The sequence below is a fragment of the Solanum dulcamara genome, chromosome 9 (assembly GCF_947179165.1).
Source record: "Solanum dulcamara chromosome 9, daSolDulc1.2, whole genome shotgun sequence".
Classification (NCBI taxonomy): Eukaryota; Viridiplantae; Streptophyta; class Magnoliopsida; order Solanales; family Solanaceae; genus Solanum; species Solanum dulcamara.
This window is the reverse complement of record NC_077245.1, coordinates 10,665,334-10,691,811: the sequence shown is the minus strand read 5'-3', so window position 1 is coordinate 10,691,811 and position 26,478 is coordinate 10,665,334. Positions and strand designations below refer to the sequence as shown.

The window sequence follows — 26,478 nt, the reverse complement described above, 5'->3', positions numbered from 1 at the left end:
GATACTCATTATAACAAAATAAATCATGAATTTAATACTTAAGTATTCACTTTTTTTTTTGCTTGCATACAATGAGTAATTTTGAATATCAACAAAATATAATATAAAAATAAAATATCAATAATTAACCATGCTCCAGATTAAAAAGGTGATGACAGAATAAAAATAACATATTCATCACTGAAGTGTACTTTTATACTTTTAGATCAAAAAAGACTAGTTGATTGTGACAATTTCACTGTTCTCCGTTGTTGTGCATGACCTTCAGATCAATTTTTGTAGTGCCTCATTATCACTAACAACCCCGTCTTCAATCTTCTTTGTAGCCTACTACCATAGTATAGCACCGTATCTAATACGAAATAGCTCTGCATCCAAACTTCCTACAGGAATACCTTCGCCCTTAGGAATATATTGCCTTTAAGAATACAACAATACAGTGTGATTCAAATTCATTATCATTAAGAATACAATAATAAAGTGTGCATATAAATGCTCATGTTATTAAAGAAGAAATTGATGCATTGAACAAACCAGAAAAGGTGGGAAAAAAATAGAACATAACACAAAACAATATTAAAATGTATTCAAATATGTTAGCATAAGAATACTTATATTTCAAATGAATACAAGCATTTATATAACTAATATATTGTTATATCAAAGTATACATGTAGCTCTTAATGTATTATTATATCAAAATAAGATAAAAGTATGGCATAAAAAAAAATGAAAAACTAGGAATAATGAAAACCTCGAAGATGGTAAAAAGAATTGGAAATCGTGCATGGGTGTCCTGGGTAATGTTTGATAATTAATTAGGAGTGTGGTGTTTAATTAGTTGTGCATTTATTGTTTTTGGGTATTCAATATTTGTTTAATTTTGTATAAAATTAAAAAAATAATTATGCATAACTAATTTTGTTATTTAATATTTAACTGTATTCATATAATATAATAAAGATAAACTACAGTTATTTATATTAAATAAGCATTGATATTTGCTATATTCCGTAGATTTTCCGCCTATAAACACATATCAAATTGATTCTTTAGTTTAAAGTTTTGTGCTATACTTTTATCTACTTATTTCCCATGTGTTGGGTAAAGAAATTTATGCTTTTGTTATAGGATTACATTGGCTAGTTGAAGTAGAATCTTGGAAAGAGTAAAAGCAATTTGCATCTTTAAAAGTTCTATTGTAAAGGCTATAAAGAATATATTCTTGAGGCATCTCTTATGTACTCAATTATTTAAACTGCAAAATTAATCCCTCGCCATAATGGTGTTCTTGATTATTATTATTTTTTAAAAAAATTGCACATTTTTTAGTCCAAGATAGTATGCTATATTTTGTTGGATTTACTTCAATATATTAATAGTGTAAAAATATTATTAATTATACCTAGTACCTATTATGACACAGTGGCGTAAGTGCATGTAGAAAAGGGTGGCTAGTCGAGCACCCTTCGTCGAAAGATCATATTTATATGAAGTATCTAGATCAAAAATTATTTTTCATACGTATATATTAAATCTTGAACATCCTTAATGAAATTTCTAATTTTGCCATTGTTATGAAAGGTTACTATTTACTCAAGGTTATCAATTAGTTGTCATAGTTATATTGTAATTATTTTTTAAATGGAGTAACCAGATTTTGCAAAAGTTCTTAAACTGTCAATGGACAACATTTTAGCTCTGCTATTATATGCAACTTGACTGAGTGATTTCCTATGTTGTTTAAATCAACAACTACTAGTGTTCAAAATAATCACTCTGGTAGGAAAAAAAAATGTATCATAGAATAAAGGAATATCTCTAACTCTAAGGGGGTCATGATTTGTTTCGATTTCTCATTCATACAATAAGAAAAAGGAAATACTATCAAAATGGAATCGAAGAAATAACGGGGTGGGGTGGTGGGTGGAGGATACTATCTTGAACCAAAATTTTGACTAGCTAATTCAAGTATTTTCCAACTTAGAATTACAATTTTAAAAAAATAATCCAAATTGCATATTCAAACAAAACATCAACTTCAAATCAATTTGATTTTAAATCATGTCCAAATAAGAATATTATAGGATTATTGAATTTGAATAAATATAAATATGTTATTTACTAAAAATGACTACAATTTCTATCTATAATTCGTTGTATGTGTGTGTAATTTTTTATTTTTTTATTTATACATTAATACAATTATAATTATAATGCACTAAATAAGGTAAATTTTTAGTATAACAGATATCTCTATATTTACGTCCCTAAAACTCTCAAATTAGCGGTGCATAAATTGTGCAACAATGTCTTTTTAATAAGGAAATTTAACATAATATCTCAATCTTGGAACTATAAAATCTCACAATAATTTTTTCATAATAAACAAAGAAATTGCACTACAAAATCTTTAATTTTCTTCTTCATCGATTTTGTTGCATCACCAATTATTACTTGTACAACATTGACACGTTATTTTTTGTTGTTGTTAGACTTTTAAAATTTGAATACATTGTTACGACATAGATATAAATATAATTTATTGATGGATACACTATAGAAATACTCAAATACATTGATACAAATATATTAATAGTGAACACAAAATACACTCAAATACATAATACAAATGTAAAACAAGGAACTAATAGACTTGAATACATTGATAAAAATTATACAACAAGTTGCTATATACACAATACACTGATACAAAATGAATAACAAGGAATATATATATTTTGATACATTGATACAAATGTGTAATCAATATCAAATACAAACAAATACATTTTTTACAATAGCAATGAAATAAATAACACTCAAATACATGAATACACCTCAGATATAAGTACATTGATTCACGAATAGAATGCATATATGCGTGCATTTAATTTCTTGAAAAGTCTCTAAATTCGCATAAAAAAACCCTCAAATTTGAGATATGAACTCATTGTAATATATCCAATCTTTCAAAACATTACCCATTAATTTTAGTAACAATTTCATAAATCCGTAATTTGAACTAACCTTCAAAGATTTCTCTCATGGCTGACAATAAAGTTTCGTAAATCATCTCGAAATATTGATGACGACGTTTTATTGGAGAAAGAGAGAGGAAGAGCAGTGTCATTAAGTTTTGAATTTAAAAAATTTTTACTTGAAAGAATCGTCCGTGGGAGAGAAAAGATAAAAAATAATCATCCATGAAAAAGGGTAGAAGGTGCTAATTTAAAATTCTATACTAATTTAGAGGGAAAAAAAAGATATATTTATAAACGAGTACGAGTGGATTATTTGTCTTGAATTAAATAATTATTTAATTACATATTTAAATAAAAAAATTATTATTTATGTATAATTAAATTTATTATTTAATATTTAAATGTATCTATATAATATAAAAATGATAAATTATAATTATTTATATTAAATATATATTGATGTTTGATATATTCAATAGTTTCTCTATAATAAAATCAGTCATGGGCTTCAAATGAAAAATGTATAACTGATTGGCCAACCAACTATTGGATCCAAAAACTCCAATTTGGAAAACAAAAGAGTTGAGCCCAAAGATTAATCCAAAATCCACTATCCTTCCTATCCTAAAGTTGAAACTTTGTTTGCATCAATAAAAAAAAACTTTTTAACAATTCTAAATTGATCTATTTTTTAATAACCATATCGTCAAACTTTTGAATTTTTCTATCATCATTTTTTTTTTCATATTATTCTCTCCAAGCCCTTTTCCTTCTTTTTTTCCCATCATACTTTTTCTAAAGGGAATGAAAGATAATCTTTCTTCACAACAAAAAGTATGTTAATTTTCGTATTGTTCTCTCAAGCCTCTTTCCTTCTTTTCCTCATCACACTTTTTCTCAAGGGAATGAAAGATCTTTTTTTCACAACAAAAAAATATGTTAAATGACGTTGAGTTTGAGGGTTGTACTACATTAGATCGAATAGTTAGTTCAAACAGTTTTTCCAGAATAAATTTCAAGGCATTTAAAAGGGCACTATTTATTAAAATTTGTTTATATACGTTTTCTTAAATGACAATTGATGTGCTTATATTTAACTTGTATACTGCTAGTATAAAAAAATTGATATCACTATAAATTAATCGGTCACAACAAGTTATTTACCTCAATTTTCTTGTTGACGACTCACACTTCTAGAAACAAAGAGGAGTTTTTCCACCGTGAATCAGTGGAAAATTTATGCATAGAACATGATTTTTCTATTTTTTTTCTCATTGAACCAATTCATTGGGAAAATGTATGGTGGAAAATAATTTTTCACCGAAATAGTGGATACCTTCCTGATTTTTCTCCCTATAAAAACATTACTAATTGTTCTTTTTCACTAATTCAATCAAAATATCTATTAAAATAGACACTAAATATTTTTAAGTGAATTTTTTTTTTTGTTCTTTCCTATATTGTTTCCCTTGTCATGTGGTTTGGCCGAAGGGGCCTTTTTTGTATTGGACCCTCATGAATTCCAACGGCTAGTTGATAGGATCATAAATAATGATGTAGCCATTACAATTGAGATCTAATAAATGGAAGCAAAGATATTTTTAACTCAAAAATTAACGGGAAGTCACTTGAGATCAAATAGATGGGAGAGTAAATTCATACTATATATTTTCAATACACTGGCAACATTTCTAACCCTAATAATTTTGTGTGTTCAATATAGACAATTACCTAGTTGGTAATGTAAGAAAATACGATGCATCTCTTTTATATGTACTTTAATGTCAAATCACCTTTTCTAACAAAACAATCTTTGTGTGTATATATGATGGATTTTATTAGGAATTTTCTCAGAAATACATATTAATTTTTCTCTACAGAGAACTTCTTCAAGGTTATTAGCTAGGTCGGTAATATAAGGGTGGTACTCTCAACATGATCTTCTCCATATTCAAGACTTGAACTCATAATCTCTGATTAAAAATGGAACAGTCCTATCACTACACCATAATTCATGTTGGTATCTGATACATATTGTTGGAAGTAGGTAACATATATTCTGTGAAATTTATTGACATATGCACAAATTGACCTGAGCATCATATGATTATAAATAAAAATTAGAAAAAGAAATAGTATCCCAGTGGGTACACGAATCTTTCTATCTTCAACTAACCCATAGAAAAATATCCATGCCAAGAAATATGATTAAATTAGAAAACCATACTTGATATTTCTAACAAGTTTCAACAATTGAATGTCTAAGGGGTACAACTTGTATTATAAGATACCTCAAGGACCAATGTATAACTATCCCCAAAAATAAGGGGTAGAAAAGTGGGACCCATGTATTTCGCCAATGGTAGCAGCAGTAGTAGGAACAAAGCATTCGATTCTGTTCCTTATTTCCTCTCTTTAATCAAACTTTTGCGTAATACACTCTTGGCAATACAATACAAATTTTCTCTCTCATTTTCCAGGTAACAAATTTTCTCGCCGAATTTACTTCTATTTTCCCGGAAAAAGTTCTCTCTAGTATTTATTCAACCGCAAATTTCTTTTTCTCGCCGGAATTCTCCATTTCCTTTCACAGTTTTGCTTATTACAGAAACTTCTTCTTCGCAAAAAAAAAAAAAGTAAGAGTAGTTTTCTCCTCTTTGTTTTCTTCCTCCTCCGTAGATCTTCGAGTTTAGAGTTCAATGACTTTCATTGTATAAGAGGTTGAATTTGCTTCATTCACCGTTTTTTGGCATGGAATTGTGAAAATTATGAATGATAATTTTTCCAGAGTCTGGCTAAGAAGATCTTAACTGTCATGTCGATATGATTTGTTGTTGATGTGCAGGTGTCGAGTGGAAAAATTAACTGGTAGTACAAATGGAGATCATGCTTAACAACACTCAGCTAACGTGCGCTTCCACGCTTTCAACCTCCATTCAGGTTACGACTTCATCTAAAAAATGCCACTTTTACTTGTTGTTTACCTGGAAAAACTTATACCCTGTGTTTTATATTTTAAAATAATTATAGTATTGTTTTACGATGATGAAATGTAAATTCAAATCAAAATCTTATTAGTAATTAATTGTGGTTAAATAAAAGTGTAGAGAAAATATTGAAACACACATTTTTAATCGTGATAAATATTTCTAGTCAGTGCCAGAAACCAAAATTTTTATTAAGTAAATTTAAAATATAAAGAACTAAATATACAACTTGATCTCTTTTTTTTTTCTTCTCATAGAGTAAAACTATCCTATTGTACAAAGGTAAAGGCTTCCAAAATTTTCCAATTTTTGGAGTTGCGACCTTTTCTCTCTCAGAAATCCAGTGCTTTTCTTCCCTTTGTGTAATTTTCAGTAACTAGGGCAATTTTGGCCATAAAAATTGTTTAAGTTTGAAAAAAATACTGCAGTTTTTATTTTCCAGTTGAAATTAATACTACTGGAAAATTAAAGTTGTATTTGGACATTAATATAAATTAAAATTGATTTTTAAATTTTTATGAGTGATTTAAAGTAAAATTATTTTCTTCACCCTTAGCACCCACCTTTTTTCTGCTTTCTTGATGACTTAAATTCATAAGATTAGAATTGAAGGATACTTATCACGGAACAACTCTTTTTTCCTGATTTAAAGTAAAAATATAAAAACTATTTTTTAAAATTTGGTAAATTTTTTTTTAAAAAAATAATTTTATAATCAAACAGTCATTCGAAATAAATTCCGAAAAAAATGGAAACTATCCACCGGAAAACTCAAGAAGATAATGTGAATGAAATAATCGAAAAATAGAATTGTGAACTTGTGACGTAAGATGTACTCTTAACCTTTTTATTTATTTTTGAGAGTGAAAATAAATAAACTTCTTTAGTAGTACTTTTTCAATGGGTGCAGTTACTAACGTGCGCCTATTACGGTACGGGGTTTATTTCGGAACTGAAACGGAATGTTAATTTGGCTTATATGCCATTTTGGGTTCCGGGTTAGTTGATGCATGAGGGCCCCACCAGATATTATATAGTCTGCCACTGCCAATTATGTTAATTCTGCAGAATAGATACTGCAACTCCCTGTCCCTTTGCAGTGGACTAATTTTATTTTTTTTAATTATTACTACTAAATTGGTAGTTTTGAGGAAATAATTAAATTCTGTATGAGATTTTTTAATCCTGGAAAAGTCAAGTTTGCCTTAATATTAAAGAGAGGATGTTAAGAGTAAAATGTTGAATTGAAAAAAAAATGCTTTTCTAGGTTGGCTAAGACAGAGAATATTATATAGGAATATTCCATTAAGAGATGATTTATTTTATGTTTCCTAATTTGGCTGGATTCACACATTAACATAGCAATTCATACTTGAACTGCAAACAGCAGGAGATGATCCACTTTGAACTGGATCAAGTTTTGGGCTCACACTTTTTACCTGTGGACTTGGGTTTTTTCTCCAGGTCCAATTAATAAGCCCAAAGTATGTAATATGGGCTCATTTCAGTTATGTTAACATTGATGAACTTCCTTCACCCTTAATCAGAAGTATCGACTTCGAATCCCCGAGTGTGAAGTCGTTTTTGGTAGAAGTGCTTTACCCCACAATTTGCATCTTTGTGGTGTGAATCATGATTTAGTCGAGCCCCAGTGAAAAAAACATTGATGCACTTGGGTTTATGTAATGAGACTGGCATGTATAGTATGGGTGATAAATATCTATGGGCTTGAACTAACTTGTAGTGTATATTTTCTTTAATTATTACAAAAGGGGTAGGGAAAAGGGATTACAAGATGGGGAATGGGAAATCTAACTCTCACCCAACAAAATGAAAATTCAGTTAGTTAACTAATTGAGCAACTAAGATCCCCAACTCGTAGTCTATAAAATTTCTCTGTCAGCTTTTTTTCTTGAGAGTTAACTGCGTATATAACTCTATATATATTCATCCTTTTTCTAGAATATTCATCCTTTTTCTAGAATATTCATGTACATTGATGTTTTTAAATAATTCCAGGGTGTTGTGCCACTGTTGGCAATTGAGACCAAAGTCAAGGGAGAGCAAAACACAAATGATGAGCATAAAGTAGTTGATGCTGCTGATGAAGGTGGAGATGGAGACGACAACGATGAGAATGGAAATGGTGGATTTGAGGATGGCGAAGAAGAATATTCTGATGAAGGGGTTCATGGAAACAATCCCAACAAAAGCAAAGGAAATGACAATAAAAGCAATGGAGATGCAGAAGATGAAGAGGATAGTGGTGAAGGAGGTCATGATGATGATGGTGATGACAATAATGATGATAATGATGACGATGATGGAGATAATGATGACGATGATGGTGAAGAAGGGGAGGATGAAGAAGAAGCCGTGGAGGACGATCCAGAAGATGATGAAGAGGAGGATGAAGAAGAAGAAACTATCCAACCTCCAAAGAAGAGGAAGAAGTGAACAAGTGACCAATTGAAGTTAGTTTAACTTGAGTGGGAGAATCATCCATTATGCTTTTTAATTACCTTTCATTTGAAGTTATGAACTTTGGAGCTTTTAAATGAACAAAGAAGATTCCCCTTCAATTTTTAACATGTTTTCCGTAGTAAATACCCGTCTCTTTTTACTTAAGAAGTCAATTATCACCAATGGCTTCTACTTGCACACTAGATCAAGAAAATCTACGATCATTGATATTTACTCACTTTTGAATATCGCCATTTCGTTTATGGATAAATTAATCAATAGTTCTAAGAATCATCATTTCAAATTATGTTGTTGAAAGGTATTTGATTCTTCACTTCAAATTTAAATATAGCCCCCCCCCTTTTGTTTAAAGCAAGACAAGAATGCCACTTTAGATGTTTGACAACTAAAGCGAGACTTAATTCCCACCCCTACACTAATCCTTTTTGGTCGTATTCTAAGCAACTGAAACTATCCTAGGCAATTACTTTTGCCTATAAACAGCCATGGAAAATGCAAAACTGTTACCTAAAAGTTTGTTGCAGGAGTAGCAATTCAATTTCAAGATTTTAGCATGACTCGAGAATCTCTGGCTAAGAGTCATAGAAGACTTCACTAGAGGATCAAGATTTTTGATTTTGTATCCAGGGGAGGGGGAAGGTGGTGAAAGCATATTTATCTTCCAACCATGGGTGTCACGCTTTCTCTTGAGCTGTACGAGAATATGGTGTTAGTAAAATAAAGATCCTACAGTTTCCATACACGAAGCTAAAACCATGTTCGCACTATTTACAATTCATGAATGTTGGACTTGGTTTGTCAATTTTACAAGCTTTTCTCCTCCAGGAGACTGGTGTAGCTCAGAAGCACCTCTCCGTCCTTGGATGTCTATGCAACAACAGAAGAACAACAAGGGAAGTTATTTTATGATTAAATCCCAAGTGTCAAAAGAAGAAAATAAAACAGGTGAAAAACTAAATGCTTTAGACATGCACAACATAATGATCACTCATGATTTCCAGCAATTCTTATTTCCATCATCAAGAGGTCTTGTATCGAGCAGTTTTACATCACACACATTTAATGCTACATCATGAACGTATATTTTACAGCTAAACATGAAGAAAGAACCCAGCAACTACAAAAGACCAGAAAATTGAGTATGCAAGCACGTAAACTCAGTAATGAAGCCTGGATTTGCTAATATTGTATATATTTATTAGCAAACTACTCCAAAAACAAGACAATTTAGATATTAGTAGTCAGAATCGAACACTAAAAATGGAATTAACCCCAAAATTATAGAAATCTGAAAGAATCACACACTATCAGGGTATTAATAAGCATGTCACATGAATGTGACAAAAAAAGCTCAGTTTACCTTCATGAGTTCTGGCACTATATACAATGAAGTAGCCATCCAAGAAGTGGCTTATTTCTTTGTTGCATCAATAAACATGGCTCGGGTCCAATGTTCAACATCTTCTGTTTGTGATGGAGGAGGAGGAAAAGGAGGGTGCTCAATAAGATCCCAGCCTTCAATTAAATTTTCATTCCTTCCCACACCGGATACTTCAGTGGCATAAATTAATTTGCCGGCAGAACTTGGAAGAGCATTGTCAAATGTATTTCCCTGCAAAATAATTAATGTAATTGGCTTTGATGTTAACTACTTTCAAAATAAATTTATACTAGAAAAAGCATAGTTGCAAGTTGCAACAATAACTAATAAGAGAACAAATAGGCTCAATTCATAAAGAAATTCATCTTATTATGCACCAGTTAACTGTCACTAAAACAAATCCACTAGTAAACTACGCCGACACATCCTGAAAACCACAGCAACAATTCCAAAAGATTTTAAGGGAAATTGGAGTTGCAAGATTTCTGGATTCTCTATACATTGCAGTCAATTTGCTGGGGAGATGCGTACAGCCATTCTTGGATACAGTAATATGCAGTTCTTAGAATGAGAAGACTACCCCCCCCCCCCCCCCCAAAAAAAAAAAAAAGGCTACTTGTCAATAAGAGGAAATAGTAATATTTCATCAAGTTCTGAAAAATCATAAGAAAACTTAACTAAAACTAAGATTGCTCAATTGAAGTTGGAGGAAGAAATTATCTTTGCATACATAAATGATAAAACACTACTTCAGCTAACTCAGTAGTTACTAAGTATGCATAATCAGGAAAACTCAATTCGAGACTTATAAGAATCGCCTATTAATATTTGAGTTATGTGAGATCCTACTTATCATTGACTTCCATTGCCACTGTGAGAAATATTGGAGAAGAATATTATTGAATTGTGTCTCTACATTATTACACAGAGACCTTGTTTATAGACACTACAATACAATCCTTTACCAAGTAGGATACTATATACTACTCCTATTCCTATTCTAAGTAGGATTGTATATACCTATTTCTATTCTAACACTCCCCCTCAAGCTGGTGCATACAAGTCATATGTACCTAGCTTGTTACAAATGTAATTAATACGAGGATCGATAAGGGGCTTGGTGAGATATTTGCAAGTTGATCATTCGGCTTCACAAAATGCACAGACAACCTCAACGTGCTTAGTCTTTTCATGAAATACTGATGTTGATGCATAATGCCAGTCAATTCAATGTGCTTGGACTTCTCATAAAATACTAGATTTGATGCATAATGTCGATAAAACACAAAGTGATAGGTTCCTCAATTACAGTGTTAAACTTCCCAAGAACTGTTTCAGACCATAGAGTGACTTACACAATCGACATACAAGGCTACCAGACTCCCCCTAAGTAACAAAACTAGGTGGTTGCTCCATATAGACTTTTCACAATGTAGCGGTTGCCAGAATGTGCTCAAAATCTGGTATAAAATATATGGATCGTCTTGGAATCAATAGACGAGTCGATATTAAACAAGAAAGTCATCGAAAAACTGGTTGAGACATGTTCATGCGTCTGAGTATTAGATTTGATGGTTAAAAGTGGTCACAATCTAAAAAATAAAATTATATGGGTAGGGCCGGAATGACGGCACGACCCTACTGAGAAAGAGAAATTATATGCAAACAAGATTTGAGGAGTCACCAAAAAGACACATGGAACTATGCAAATCAAATCTAAGGAATCACCGAAAATACACACAGTGCTATGCAGCTCAGATATGACAAAGTAGTCCGGAGAGATTCACGGTACTACGCAAATTAGATATGAGAAAGTCGTTATCGGAAAGATGCACAATGCTACGCAAATTAGATATGAGAAAGTAGTCACCAGATGGAACTACACAAATTAAATTTGAAATAGTCACCGAAAAGATGACATGATGCTACACAAATTAGATATGAAAAAGTAGTCACCGGAAAGATGGCACGATGCTACACAAATTAGATATGAAAAAGTAGTCACCAAAAAGATGGCACGATGCTACACAAACACTGATGGATATGGGGTTGACACAACACAACCCTAGAAAGTCACAGGAAATTGACGCACGGTAACCTATTTGACTGAGTTTTCTTCCCCTGAATATCGGGTTTATGCATATATAATTGGCCTTACTTGGGTTAACATAACCATTCGCCAGACGAGCGACATATATGGGTAATAGACGCCCGCCGACAATGGAAATTCTTTGATTCTCTACCAAGATCGTAGAGGCTCTGATACCATGTGAGAAATATTAAAGAAGAATATTATTGAATTGTGTCTCTACATTATTGCACAAAGACACTATTTATAGACACTACAATATAATCCTTTACCAAGTAGGATACTATATACTATTCCTATTCCTATTCCTATTCATGTTCTAAGTAAGATTGTACATACCTATTCCTATTCTAATAGCCACAATATTGAATTCATCGTTCCCTAGCGTAAGGTCCTTTTTTTAATAAACTGCTGCATACATGAAAGAAAGCAAAGGAAAAGGATTTGTAGATGTCAATAAAAGAAGATATGTGGTCCTCAAGAGTGGATGATGCATTTCACTGTGTATGAACATTAGGCAATTGTATAATGCTCAAGAAACAAATATTATATACAGAAAAGCTTGTATCTTTGTAGTTATGAAACCAATACTATGCCCTATGCATCTATACCAATACTTGCACATATTCACTCTACATACTAGTACCAATGTTGTTAATTCCAATATATATTATGCTGAACTGAATCCAAAGATAGAAACTATACCAATACTGGCACATGTCCACTCTCCATCAAAGTACTAGATGATCCAGCTGAATCTACATTCCAAACAGATTTATTCAGTTGTTGGACTTGCTTGGATGCCCTGCAAATTATAATACCGAGTGACCGAGTTACAGGGGTCCACTAATAAATCAGAGGTTTCAATGCCATGAGAAGTAAAAAAATTATCTAGAACTATGATACATAAATGAAAGAAATGCGTACCTTGAACCAGACATTTTCAAAGAAAAAACAGACCGAACTTCCTTTGAAGAAGAAAGTGTAGCCAATAATCTTGCAAATGTTTCGAAGGTAGAGGCGTCAGCAGGAACTTCTAAACATAATGTGTTGTAACAGTATGCAGTAATGCAAGCAACACTTTTCTTGAGAAGTGCTATGCCTTTCTGCAGATCCTTATGCGTTTCTATTGAGTGCAGGGAAGCAGAAGCATAGTTGAAACTACTACTACTAGAAGAATCCAACCGAGGTTTTCTATCAGATTCCATTGAGGTAACTCCAAAGTCGCTAGAGGTTCCAGAATTACTGCAACTTCTGTCGTACCATGAAGCTTCCCCACCTGAAGAGCAAAAGTTTTGTCGCGGAATAAAAAGTGGGTACTCGCCGCTGCATTGCATGAGTAACATCAGTAAGAAAGTTTTCATCTCATCAAATGAGAAAAGGAACAATGAATTTCTACATCACAATTACAGGAATACCTTCTAGACGACGGACGGGCATCCCAGTAAGAATCTCGTTGCCATATACGAGAACATGAACCCTAAATAAACAGACACATGAGAAATTAAAAAAACTTGTTCTGGATTCTAGATAAAACAAATATGTTATCCTTTGACCATCTATGTACCGTGACTCTGGCCAAAAAGGCAAGTGCATTCACGAAGGCCAGAAAGGTACTGGAAAATTGTTTGGCTATTCCTCTAGCATAAAATAAACGGAAATTGCAACATTTCTCTAAGTAAAGATTTTTGTACTAAGGCAGCTCTGATAAGTCCCATTAATGTACCCTAAAGGCATTTGTGGCTCCACTACCAAAAGAACTACAGAAGGTTGTCTGAGCATACCGCAAATCCTGAATTATGAAGCGCAGGAGCACAGACACAACGAACAACAAGGTTCAAAAGTTGCACCATATATCTGCTTTCAATCGTCGAAAAAAAAATCATTAGAATATATTATTAACTGGCCAAAACGTATATTCTACAAATAGATATTAAAAACATTGGATAATTATCTCAATCAACTCAGTATGTGGATAATAAATAGGCAGTACTTCATTTCAATGACAGTACTACATAATTCAATTTGCTACAGTAAATGATATTTCCTCAATTTCAATTTATATGGCATAGTTTGACTTGACACAGAGTTAGAAAGAAAACATGCCATGAGATTTATGTGGCTATGAAAGCATGCTATTACGGGTACAATGAGAAATATAAAGTTAAATCATTTCCAAATATATAAGGTATCATTCTTTATTGAACGGACAAATAAGGAAATAGTGCCACACTAAAATGGAACAGAGGAAATTAAGATTCTAAATACGCCAGAAAAGGGACATCCCTAGAAAATGTACAACAACAACATACTCGGTGTAATCCTACAAGTGGGGTTTGGGCATCCCTAGGAAATATATGCACATGCATTTCACCTCATGCTTTTGAAATGACTGAATTCATTGGGGCACCTAAACCAGCAAGTAGCACTCTTGGCCTATCTACAGCTAACTATTCATTTACTTGTAGCACCAAAAAATGACGAACTAAATTCAGCCCTTGAACCATAAGGGGATACACAGTATTTCATCTTCCAGTGATCATTCCATAAAATGATATCCTGTGTTTTGCAATTTCTTTTTGATTTTGAGTTCTTGGAAAAGCCTTCATCAATTCTTGTATAGCATAAGGCAACTTGAACCTTAACCAAAGAATCCCCACATGCAGACAAAAACCTAACGACTATACTCCAAGGCTTTGATAAATTCTTCCTATAATTTTACTGACATGACCAGGATAAACAACCCTCACCTCCAGCATATGAATAACATGTGAAAAATTCCCAAAATATAAAAAGAATGCTAAAACCTAACAGTTTGAAAAGAAAGAAATAGGAGCCTGACCATAGCACCCAAATCATCATTGCTACCGGGATAGGGCTTATCAGAATTCTGTCCTACTTGAATGCAAAAAAAAAAAAAAACATGGATGGCCAATGATATACTTTGATAGAATAATCCTTGGCACTCTGAATCAAAGAATCCACAATTACTGGTCACTAATGTAAACATTGTTCAAATAATACAATGCACGATAAAAATTGAAACATTCACATGAGATTATGAAAATAAACAGAGAAAACTCATATTGTCACTAATGTAAACATTGTTCAAATAAAACAATGCATGATAAAAATTGAAACATTCAGATGAGATTATGAAAATAAACAGAGAAAACTCATATTGTCACCGCATAATGGCCTGCATATATTTAGACTCTTGAAAGCCACATTATATGTCAGAAATTTAATAATTATGCAGCTGGAAAAGTGACTTATGTGATAACCAAACAAAAGAAATTACCCTAAAGAAGCACCCAGCTCATCAGATGGAACTGAATGAGGATCAAGTCCTCTTGGCAACCTTGCATTACAGATGCTATCATATTGCCCACTAGATCCATCTTTTTTATCTCCATCAACAGTTACCTGCAACACAAGATCTGTATGAAACCACAAATGTGCCCCAAGTTGATAGTCAATCACAAAGAGAAAGTTCAAAGTAAGAAAACCTCTTTTTTTTGGCCATCGTAATACCTAATGGAAACATTACTAAGCATATACAGTCCAGGTTTTCTTCCTGAATGATAACAAAGTTCCACCTATATACTAACAAGGTGACCAGATGGCAGATGAAAAACTGTCAACTCCAATTTCTGTCTTTCCTAAAACGATCATAACTTTTATATGAGGCAGATGTAAATTTAAAAAAGAAATGGAGGAATTTATAAGGGCCAAAAGAAACACTCTGTAAAGCATTTATGGAAGACCAACAGGCTAAGATTCATAATCTCAACAGTAGTCAGTGTAAGATAGTTTGTTTCAAGAAATGAAGGACCCACATGATCAAAACATCTAACTTAAGCTAAAATGATCCTTTATTTTTATATAACCAACAAGAAAGCAGGGGGTTTGAGAGGTGCAATCCTCCATTGAAGCCTATTTCAGTTTTCTCCCCAAATTTTTACTTCAAGTTCAAGAATATCAAGAGTTTGCTGATTCAAGTAAAAGGAGATGAAGTGTCTCACCCATTCAAAGGTAGGGTAGTAAAGCACATACATAATAAGAAAAACATCTCGAAATGACTACAATATTAATGCTCATCCATTCACTGTAGTCTTTTATAGGGTTAAGAGAATGTAAATCATTCTATACTCTGTAATTTGGATTGAATAATGTGTGCCACAATTACCAGCATATATAATTGCTCAAGACTTACACGACGTTGAGGGAACAACTTGCAAATCTGTTTTACGACCACAGACTGTTTATGAAGAAGCTCGGAGGTAATTGCCATCTGCGGTTTCAATAAAAGAGAATTAGTAACATAGAGAAAATTTCTGATAGGAGAGTTTGAAAGAAGAATAATTCCTCACATGCCCAAGATTTTGAGTGCAGATGAGATTAGGATAAAACTTCTCAAGCTGTTCCGCACGATTTTTTTCCAGCTACAATTTGATTCAGTCATCAGTGGGCTATTTCATCAAACTATCCACAACAAAATTTGAAATACAAAAGAAAGACTCCATTATACCATCCTTGTAGCTGATCCTAGCAACTCATACTGAACTTTCAGGTCATGAGACATCTTCTCAATTTTCGCCTTCCCTGTAAATATACATGTTTTAGTCTGCTAGACAATAGGTTAAGATCTGCATTAAAATCGAATTGAACTGCTGTCATTAATTGACAGGACCAAATACCTTGTGAAACTTGCTCTTTCTGTTGTCGGAGCTTTTCCCTTAATCTTGCCAATTTTTCATTCCGAGGCACTCTCCAACTAAGTTGATCATCGGCCTTGCCCTATATATGATGAAAATGTCCAAATCAAAATAATGAGTAAGTACATGAACAGAAATTTCAGCTACAGGTATACCTCGTAACTGAATTTTCTTTCATAAGTAATTAGTGAAATTACACTCAAAACAGAATAAAAGGGAGCTTATATCAGTTTAGGATATTAAGTATCTATGATAGGTACCATCAACTAGAAGGAAAGCACGACGGTAGCTCATGACACCTGAAGTAATCTGTAGATGGACAGGCCTATAGGCAGCACGTTAAAATACAACAATCCAATCAAGTTTTCAGTTGTCTGTGTTAGGCATTTTTGTTATCAAAAGAAGGATCATAGCAACCTGACATGCATCATACTACTCTCACTTTGCTTACTACATATGCCTACTTTTGAGAAAATTAGATGTCAACACCAAATCATTTTTCTATTCGGGTCTATTTCATTCCAACACTAAATATTTTTCTTTTAAAGAAGAATATTAGACCTCTAAAACTTTTCTTTTTGAGAATGGAAAATATACTACGAGTCCTCTAAAACTAGACTTTTTACATATATTTAAATGGATGTACAAGTCTCAAACTAGGAAAAAGGAAAGCTCTAAGAATATCGGACATCATGGAACTACACTCATGTGAGAGCTCTCTGTTTGACTAACATACAACTTTGATCTTCCCTATACCTTCATTTTAAAGTTGGAACCTAATAAATGTAACAACAACAATTCCTTTAACCCAACAGGTTGTTATTGCTAATATGACTTTTTATCTTCCCTACACCTTCATGAACGTTGGGTGTCTAATTTATTCAAAAGTAAGCCCTTCAGACCACATAGATCCTAAGAGATTATAGGTCATTTGAGACAACTTCCCTTTGTGTAATTCTATATACATCTCATCCCCTTTTCACCTTTAATCATCATATTGATGTATCATGGAACGGAACATCTGGTCTATGTGAAACATGGTTAAACTATATCAAGCAAACTTATCTCATCTTATCTTCTGTGTGCATCATTTGCACCTTCTATTGAATATGACCATGAGCCCGTTTGGATGGCTTAAAAAAAGTAACTTTTATGTATGAAGTGCTTTTACAACTTTGAAGTGCTGAAAATTATTTTTATAAATAAGCAGTTGAGTGTTTGGATAAAAGTGCTTATGCCGAAGAAATGAGGAAAATAATGTGAATTTTAGGGTTAAAAAAATAAAAAGGATAGTTTGGAAATTTAGTTAAAATAAAAGGGATATAAAAGTAATTTCTATGGTTAAAGAAAATGGCTTTAAACACTTAGAAAAAAAAGTTAGAATCCTAACTTTTCATTTTTGGCTGACTTTAAGAACTTTATGGCTTAAAGTTAGCATTAGACAAACACCAATCCAAACGGGCTCGAGATCTACAACTGTTCTACAAAACCTTTGCTTTATTTTGTTTAGCATATTCCTATTGTATAGCACTCTAATGAGTCATGACATTTCCTCCATTTGAACAATCCTACATGAATATTATGTATTACATCTTCAACTACGATTCCCTTCTCCTGGATCTAATAAACATATGATTAAGTTATCCATTGTCGTTTGGAAACTCTTTCAGAAGCGATTACAGATAATTGCATCTTCTTGTACAAGGTAAATAAAAGCACAAGTGATAAACTGAAGCCATAACAAGAGAGAACTTTTCTCAGGGAAAACCTTAGCCAAGAGTATTTCACTTAATTGCCCACATAATGCTTCTCTCCTTCCCTTCAGTGATTTTAACACAGTGCTGTACTCATTCAATCTGCCCAAAAAAAAAAAACATCATCACTAGTCACTACAACTGGAATCTTGTAACCCCCACCCAACTTCCATTACGAGAAACTTTATGTTTTAGCTAAATTTTGTGAATTACCTGTAATTGACGCAAAGAGTACAAATGGAAGGAAGATTTGAATTCTCACAAATACCACAGCAACTCGTTTTTCTCGTCATCTCCACTGTTCCAAACCCTAGAACATCTACCTACACATAATAAACGAAAATCAACAATGTCATACGCTAAATTTCAAGCTCAATTCTAACTATTGTGTCAAAGAGAAATAATTGAAGACAAAATTAAGGAAAACTCACCAGGAAATTGGGAAAATCAACTCCATGAAAAAACAAAAATAGCTGCAATAATAGTACCCTCGTGTGGGCTATAAATAGATGATTTCGTCGAATATATAATAACGATGATTTTTGGTAAGTATTTGTCGCCGGAGGTCCGGTTGGCTAATGGATTAATTAAAAATTGAAAACTGTAGACCTCGTAATAACTTTGAGTGCAAGTTTGAAACGAATTGACTCGGCGCTATTGATCGAGTATAATACTCGTTTAATTGATTAAATTCTTTTCTGATATAACATTGGATCTGCAGTTAACAGTTAACATTCCATCTCAATTTTGACTTGATACGAAATTTAAGAAAATAATTAAAATTTTTGAATCTTATAATTGAGAGGTTTCAAGAATTGATTTGGATTGGATTTTAATCAAATCAAAACAAAATCAATTTAATAGATTTTTAAATTATTAAAATCAAACCAAATATAATATTGTTATGAAGTAAATTAACTTTGCAAAATAAGGTGAGAATAAGAAGGAAAAACAGAAGACGGAGAGATATTGAGAGAATTGAGAAAGCAGTGTATATTTTCTTTATCAGTGTATATCCTTTACATTAAAAAATAAGGCTATATTTATAGCCATATATATGAAAGTGGAGAAAAATATTAGTGGGCAATTTATTCACTTAAAAAGTAAATGGACTATCCACCATTGTAAAGTGGACATCCAATTAACTTAGTTGATAACACTCCCCCTTGGATGTCCACGTGAAATGTGTCTCATTAAAACTTTACAAAAATAATATACATAGTTATTCTGAACATTCATAAATGTTGTGTCTCGTTAAAACCTTACTAGAAAAAACTCAGTGGAAAAAAGCCTATTGAAGAAAAAAGAGTACACACATCTGGTAATACGCCTTGAGTGCTGCCTCATTAAAAACCTTATCAGAAAAACCCGGTGGGATAAAATCTTGGTTAAGGAAAAAAGAGTACAACACATATTTTGCTCCCCCTGATGAAAACATCACTTAACATCTCGAAGACGACGCATTCCAATTTTGTATCTCATTTTCTCAAAGGTTGAAGTCAGCAATGTCTTGGTAAACATATCTGCTAAATTGTCACTTGAACAAACTTGTTAGACATCTATTTCACCCTTCTTTTGAAGATCATGAGTGAAAAAGAATTTGGTGAAATATGTTTTGTTCTGTCTCCTTTGATGTATCCTCCATTCAGTTGAGCTATACATGCAGCATTGTCTTCATACAATATTGTTGGAGCGTCTTTTGTCAAAGAAATGCCACATGTTTCTTGAATGTGTTGAGTTATTGATCTTAACCAAACACATTCTCGACTTGATTCATGAATGGCTATTATCTCTACATGATTTGAGGAAGTGGCAACCATAATTTGCTTTGTTGAACGCCATGATATAGCTGTACCACCACATGTAAATAAATAGTCTGTCTGCGACCGACCTTTATGGGGATCAGATAATTATCCCGCATCTGCATAACTGATCAATTGTGACGTAGAATCATTTAAGTAAAACAATCATATATCAATGGTACCTCAAAGGTATCTGAATATATGCTTAATTTCATTCCAGTGTCTTCGTGTTGGGGAAGAACTAAATCTTGCTAACAAGTTTACTGAGAAAGCTATATCTGGTCTAGAATTGTTGGCAAGATACATTAATGCACCAATTGCACTAAGGTATGGTATTTCAGCACCAATAAGTTCTTCATCATTTTCATGAGGTCGAAACGGATCTGTATTAATATCAAAAGATCTCACAAACATTGGAGTACTCAATGGATGTGCTTTATCCATATAAAATCTCTTTAAAATATTTTCAGTATATGTTGACTGATGGGCAAATATTCCATTTGTAAAATGTTCAATTTGTAGACCAAGACAAAATTTTGTCTTTCCAAGATTTTTCATTTCAAACTCCTTTTTCAGACATTTTATTGCATTTGAAAGTTCTTCCGGAGTTCCAATAATATTCAAATCATCAACATATATTGCTATTATGACAAATTCAGATCTAGACCTTCTCATAAAGAGACAAAGGCAAATTGGATCATTTTTATATCCTTATTTTAGCAAATATTTGCTAAGACGATTGTACCACATTCGCCCTAATTGTTTCAATCCGTACAAAGATTTCTGAAGCTTTATTGAGCAATTTTCTCGAGATTCCTTGTATGCTTCAGGTACTTTGAACCCTTCGGGAATTTTCATAAAAATATCGTGGTCCAATGAGCCATATAAATAGGCAGTAACCACGTTCATTAAGTGTATTTCAAGCTTTTCATGAACTGTCAAATTCATTAGATACCTGAAGGTAATTGCATCTACCACAGGGGAATATGTTTCTATATAGCCAATGTCAGGTCTTTGCGAAAAACCTTGGGCTACAAGTCGTGCTTTATATCTTACGACTTCACCTTTTTCATTTCGTTTACACACAAAAACTCATTTGTGCCTTACTAGCTTGACACCTTCAGGTGTTCGGACTATTGATCAGAAAACTTCACGTTTTTCAAGTGAAGTTAACTCTGCTTGAATTGCATCCTTCCATTTTGGCTAATCATTTCTCTGTCTGCATTCATCGACAGATTTTGGTTCAAAATCCTTATCTTGTTGCATTATTTCAATGGCAACATTATAAGCAAAAATATTATCGACCATAATATCATTTCGGTTCCACCATTTTTCTGTCGAGACATAACTTATTGAGATTTCTTCATTCTCATTATTTTCAGGTACTTGGACCTCTTTGGTGGTATCACCATTTGCTGTGTCTCTGGACTCTTTTTGAGCACTTTTCTCCAAATTATAATCATCTTGATCATTTATTCCTTTTCTTTTTCGAGGATTTTTGTCTTTAGAACCAATTGGTCTTCCACGTTTTAAGCGTGGACTAGACTCATTTGCGTGAATAAGTTGTCCTACCGGAAACATAAACTCGAACTTGAGCATTAGCAGTTGGGATATGCGATTTAGTAACCCGTGGAAGGTTAGTAAAAGCATCCGGGAGTTAATTTGCAATATTATACAAATAAATCATCTTTTGACCTTCTTGCTTACATTGATTTGTTCGAGCATCTAAATGAGATAGTGATAATGAATTCCAATCTATCTCATTTTTCAACTGCTTACGTTCTCCCCCTAATGATGGGTATACTGATTCATCAAAATGACAATCAGCGAATGTTGCAGTAAATAAATCTCCAGTCATAGGTTCCAAATATTTTATAATAGGAGATTCATACCCAATATATATTCCCAACCTTCTTTGGGGACCCATCTTTGTGCGGTGCGGTGGAGCAATTGAGACATATACCGCACACTAAAATATTTTAAGATGAGATATATTTGGCTCCCTTTCAAAAGCCAACTGTAATGGGGAAAATTCATGAAAATTTGTTGGCCTTATGCGCACAAGTGCTGATGCATGCAAAATAGCATGCCCCCATACTGAAATAGAAAGTTTTATCCTCATTAGTAATGATCTAGTTATCAATTGGGGGCGTTTAATTAATGATTCTGCTAGACCATTTTGAGTATGGACATGAGCGACCGGATGCTCAACTTTTATTCCAACCGACATACAATAATCATTAAATGATTGAAATATAAATTCACCAGCATTATCAAGACGAATTGTCTTTATTGCATAATCTGAAAATTGTACACACATGTGACCATCTTGTAGATGCATCTATCAACACCATATAATATTTAAATGGTCCACATGAAGGATGAATTGACCCACATATATCACCCTATATACGTTTCAGAAACGCAGGGGATTCAATCCCAACCTTAGTTGTTGATGGTTTAATAATCAGTTTTTCTTGGGAACAAGCAACACAAGAGAATTCCTTAGATTGAAGAATTTTTTTGATTCTTCAAATTGTGTCCATGTGAATTCTCAATAATTCTGCGCATCATATTATAATCGGGATGACCCAACCAGTCATGCCAAATGATAAAATCATAAGAATCAGTAAATTTTTTATTTACCATGGCATGTGATTCAACAGTACCAATATTTGTATCGTACAATTCAGAAGAAAGTGCAGGTAATTTTTTAATGCACAATTTTCTTCTCCATATTTATTCTAGTAATATAAAGGTATTCAATATTTTCTTCATTTGCAGTCTCAATAGGATAGTCATTTTGGCGAATAACCTTGAAACTTAACAAGTTTTTTTGAGACTTACTACAATACAATGGATTATTAATTACCAATATCGTTCCTCCAGGTAGTAATAAGGCCTTTTTTCAGAGCCTTCAATCAATTTTGTACTACCAGATATTGTATTGACATAGACCTTTTTCATAATTAAATGATAGAAATATTTCTTTTCTTTTAATATTGTATGAGTTGTGGCACTATCCAAAAGACACATATCTCCATTACTCATCTTGGATCCAATTGAAGATTGAAGAATTTATTTATCTTCATAAAATAAAAATACATTATAAGAAATAAGTAATAAAAACAATATTCACATAAGTTAAGTTAAAAAGTATGATATATTAACATGTAGTAACATAATAAAGAATGAATCATGAATTAATGTAGTAAAGATAAATGTAATGGTTATATAGATATAGATACAAATATGGTGGTATATGAGTGGTTCAGCATAAAAAGAAATATATAATAATATGGTGTGCAATTGCTTGCTCACGTAATTCAAAATCATGTATAATTCAAAAGCAATAAACCAAGTTTTAGCAATAATTTGCATGTGTTGCTATTAATATCACATCAATAAGTAATATAACAATGTAAATCAGTATTTTATAATAAACTAACTATTCAAATACCATGTGGTGTGGTGTGTTAATAATATGATGATATAATTCGAAACACCAAAATATATGCAAACTTGTAATATAATTACATCTAAGTAAATCACGTTATGTATTGATTGTTCATACAAACATAATGTTGATTAAATTAAAACACTGATTACTATAATATATGAATGACATATTCTGTATGAACACTAACAAACTGATAATAAACACACAAATCATGAGTAGTATTTATTTCATTCAATAATAAATGTTTATTATATACTTTATTATATCAAATCCACATCCTTGTGAATAACATGATTAATAGGTAGACGTAGATGTGTAATTATAACTGTCAAACTTATTAGGTTGTATATTAAGTGCATAATTAAAATATAACTTTGAACATCACTCAAATTTTATTTCCTAAAGAAATTCACATTATTGTAATACCTCACCACTGATTAACTTCCCTTTTTTTTTCCAGTAGATAAACGTAAAAACACGATAATTCAAAGTACATATATTGAAAATCATACAATGAAATTAAACATCAATTATAATCCTTAAAGAAGTCTTCAACATCCAAATGAGTAATATCATTGAGGTTATTAAAACCGTCATCCTTCAAAGTCAGATTTGCTTCAATATTATTATTATGCGAAGGTCCTGATTCAACATTATTTTCAAACGCCAAGTGTGACTCTATCCGAGCATTAGAAGAAGAGGCACCACCTCTATTTGTCTTTCTTTTGAATGAATTTTGATGAAGCCTTACAAAATGCTCAGGCATTCGACATTCATTTTTTCAGTGGCCTTCCATGCCACAACGATGACAGTTATTTCTTGAATGGTCATTTTGAGAATTGATATTGTTCTCCCTTTTATGTTGACCACCACCACGATGATTATTAAATCGTCTTCTGTCATTGTCACGCCCACGCACATTATTGTGTCCATGATTTTTATTTTGTCTTCTTTCAGACTGGCCATGTACTTTTACCATATTTGCTTCCGATAATGGAGCAGTTCCAGTGGGACGGGCTTCATGATTTTTTATTAAAAGGGCATTATGTTGCTCAGCCACCAGAAGGCATGAGATCAATTTAGAATATTTTTAAAAATCCTTTTCACGATATTGCTGCTGTAATGTCACATTAGAGACATGAAAAGTAGTTAGTGTCTTTTCTAACACGTCCTCATCATTTATAGTTTCCCCACATAATTTTAATTGAGAAGTTATTCTAAATACAACAGAATTATATTCAATTACAGTTTTAAACTCTTGAAATCGTAAGTGCATCCACTCATAACGAGCCCTTGGCAATACTGTTACCCTGAGATGGTCATACCTCCCTTTTAAGTCTTTCCACAATTCAAGTGGATCTTTCACTGTCAAGTATTCCATTTTCAGGCTTTCATCTAGATGATGACGAAGGAAAATCATAGCCTTTGTTTTATCCTGACTTGATGCTGTATTTTCTTCAATTATAGCATCACCAAGCCCCTTAGCGGTAAGGTGAATTTCAGCATCAAGTACCCATGAAAAATAATTTTTGCCAGAAATATCAAGTGCCACAAACTTCAATTTTGACAAGTTTGACATGATGAAAATTAATTTTTAAAATAACAAAGACAACTGAAAATTAAATTTCTTCAAGAGATATACCTGATATAGAAGTTAATTTTCTGAAAATTAAAATTTTATGTTAATAACGTGTTATGAAGTAAATTAACTTTGCAAAATAAGGTGAGAATAAGAAGAAAAAACAGAAGACGGAGAAAGAGTTGAGAGAATTGAGAAAGCAGTGTATATTTTCTTTATCAGTGTATATCCTTTACATTAAAGAATAAGGCTATATTTATAGCCATATATATGAAAGTGGAGGAAAATATTAGTGGGCAATTTATCCACTTAAAAAGTAAATGGACTATCCACCATTGTAAAGTGGACATTCAATTAACTTAGTTGATAACAAATATACACTTAACAGTTTTTGTGTTATCAAATTTGGTTCAATTATTTGGTATCCATTCAATAGGGGAAACAAGACAATAATTCATTAAAAAGAAAAAATAGTTAGAACAACTAGATTACAGAAATTTTGATCACTTAATTTCTTGTGAGTAAGCTTCAAAATTCACCAAGTTTAGCCTTAGACAAAGAAGAAACAGTGCATACTATCACATTCACTTCCGAGAATAGATATGTATCTATAGCATTTATCAAAATTTTCGTAGACATTTGGTTAGTTGGATTTGGTTTTCTAATTAAGGGTCGAATGGGTTTTCCTCTTTTGAGTTCTTTTGAATATTAATTGAAATGGCTTTATCTTTCGCATTTGAGTTTAATTTGGTATTTGTATTGAACTATCCGGGTTAAGCAGGTTGGTTGGTGTTCTCAGACCTAATGGGTTCCGAGTGCCATGTCACGTCTAGGATGGGGTCTCGGGGCGTGACATTCGTCTTTAGCAAATGATATGATTGATTGATAATTTTTTAGACAAAATTTATTTATCAATCTCATTAATTAATTTCTTTGTCTTAATATTAATTTGCTAAAATTAATTTAAATTAATTAAAGTACGGAATTAATTAACAGAATTAACTAATTAACTCACAGAACGAAATTAATTTGAAATTCGCGGATTCGAAAAGGACCTGTTCTTTCTGAACAAATATTTCTTTTCCCTAAAGACACCATGCCTGTTTTGAATAGATAAGATTGTTTTGAACAAGTGAGTTCACACCCATTGTTAACTATAAATAGATAGACTTCCTCTCAGTTTTCGACATCGAATTTTCCCTTCTCTTGCATACATTTCTTACAAACAAAATTGATTGAG

General features: G+C 32.3%; 2 protein-coding genes across 5 annotated transcripts; one reads left to right on the top strand and one right to left on the bottom strand.

Annotated features, from left to right (window-relative positions):
- The first annotated feature begins 5,343 nt into the window (after positions 1–5,343).
- LOC129902147 (uncharacterized) lies at positions 5,344–8,553 on the top strand. Its single transcript, XM_055977212.1, has 3 exons — positions 5,344–5,464; positions 5,830–5,924; positions 7,991–8,553. The coding sequence occupies exons 2-3, from the start codon at positions 5,862–5,864 to the stop codon at positions 8,426–8,428; spliced, it is 501 nt and encodes a 166-aa protein (XP_055833187.1). The 5' UTR covers positions 5,344–5,464; positions 5,830–5,861; the 3' UTR covers positions 8,429–8,553.
- A 596-nt stretch (positions 8,554–9,149) lies between these two features.
- LOC129902146 (uncharacterized) lies at positions 9,150–19,068 on the bottom strand. Of its 4 annotated transcripts, none has more exons than XM_055977208.1 (14): positions 18,829–19,068; positions 18,611–18,720; positions 18,412–18,499; positions 16,626–16,725; positions 16,457–16,530; positions 16,299–16,370; positions 16,115–16,219; positions 15,227–15,351; positions 13,710–13,782; positions 13,344–13,405; positions 12,853–13,251; positions 12,631–12,730; positions 9,816–10,067; positions 9,150–9,322 (listed from the first exon to the last, which is right to left on the bottom strand). In XM_055977208.1, exons 2-13 carry the CDS (start codon positions 18,688–18,690, stop codon positions 9,867–9,869), a joined length of 1,479 nt encoding a protein of 492 aa, XP_055833183.1. In that variant the 5' UTR covers positions 18,691–18,720; positions 18,829–19,068; the 3' UTR covers positions 9,150–9,322; positions 9,816–9,866. The 4 variants fall into 4 exon arrangements, with proteins under 4 accessions (XP_055833183.1, XP_055833184.1, XP_055833186.1 ...); XM_055977209.1 differs by having other exon boundaries at positions 18,611–18,716; XM_055977211.1 differs by having other exon boundaries at positions 16,142–16,219; positions 18,611–18,716.
- Between the last annotated feature and the right edge of the window lie 7,410 nt (positions 19,069–26,478).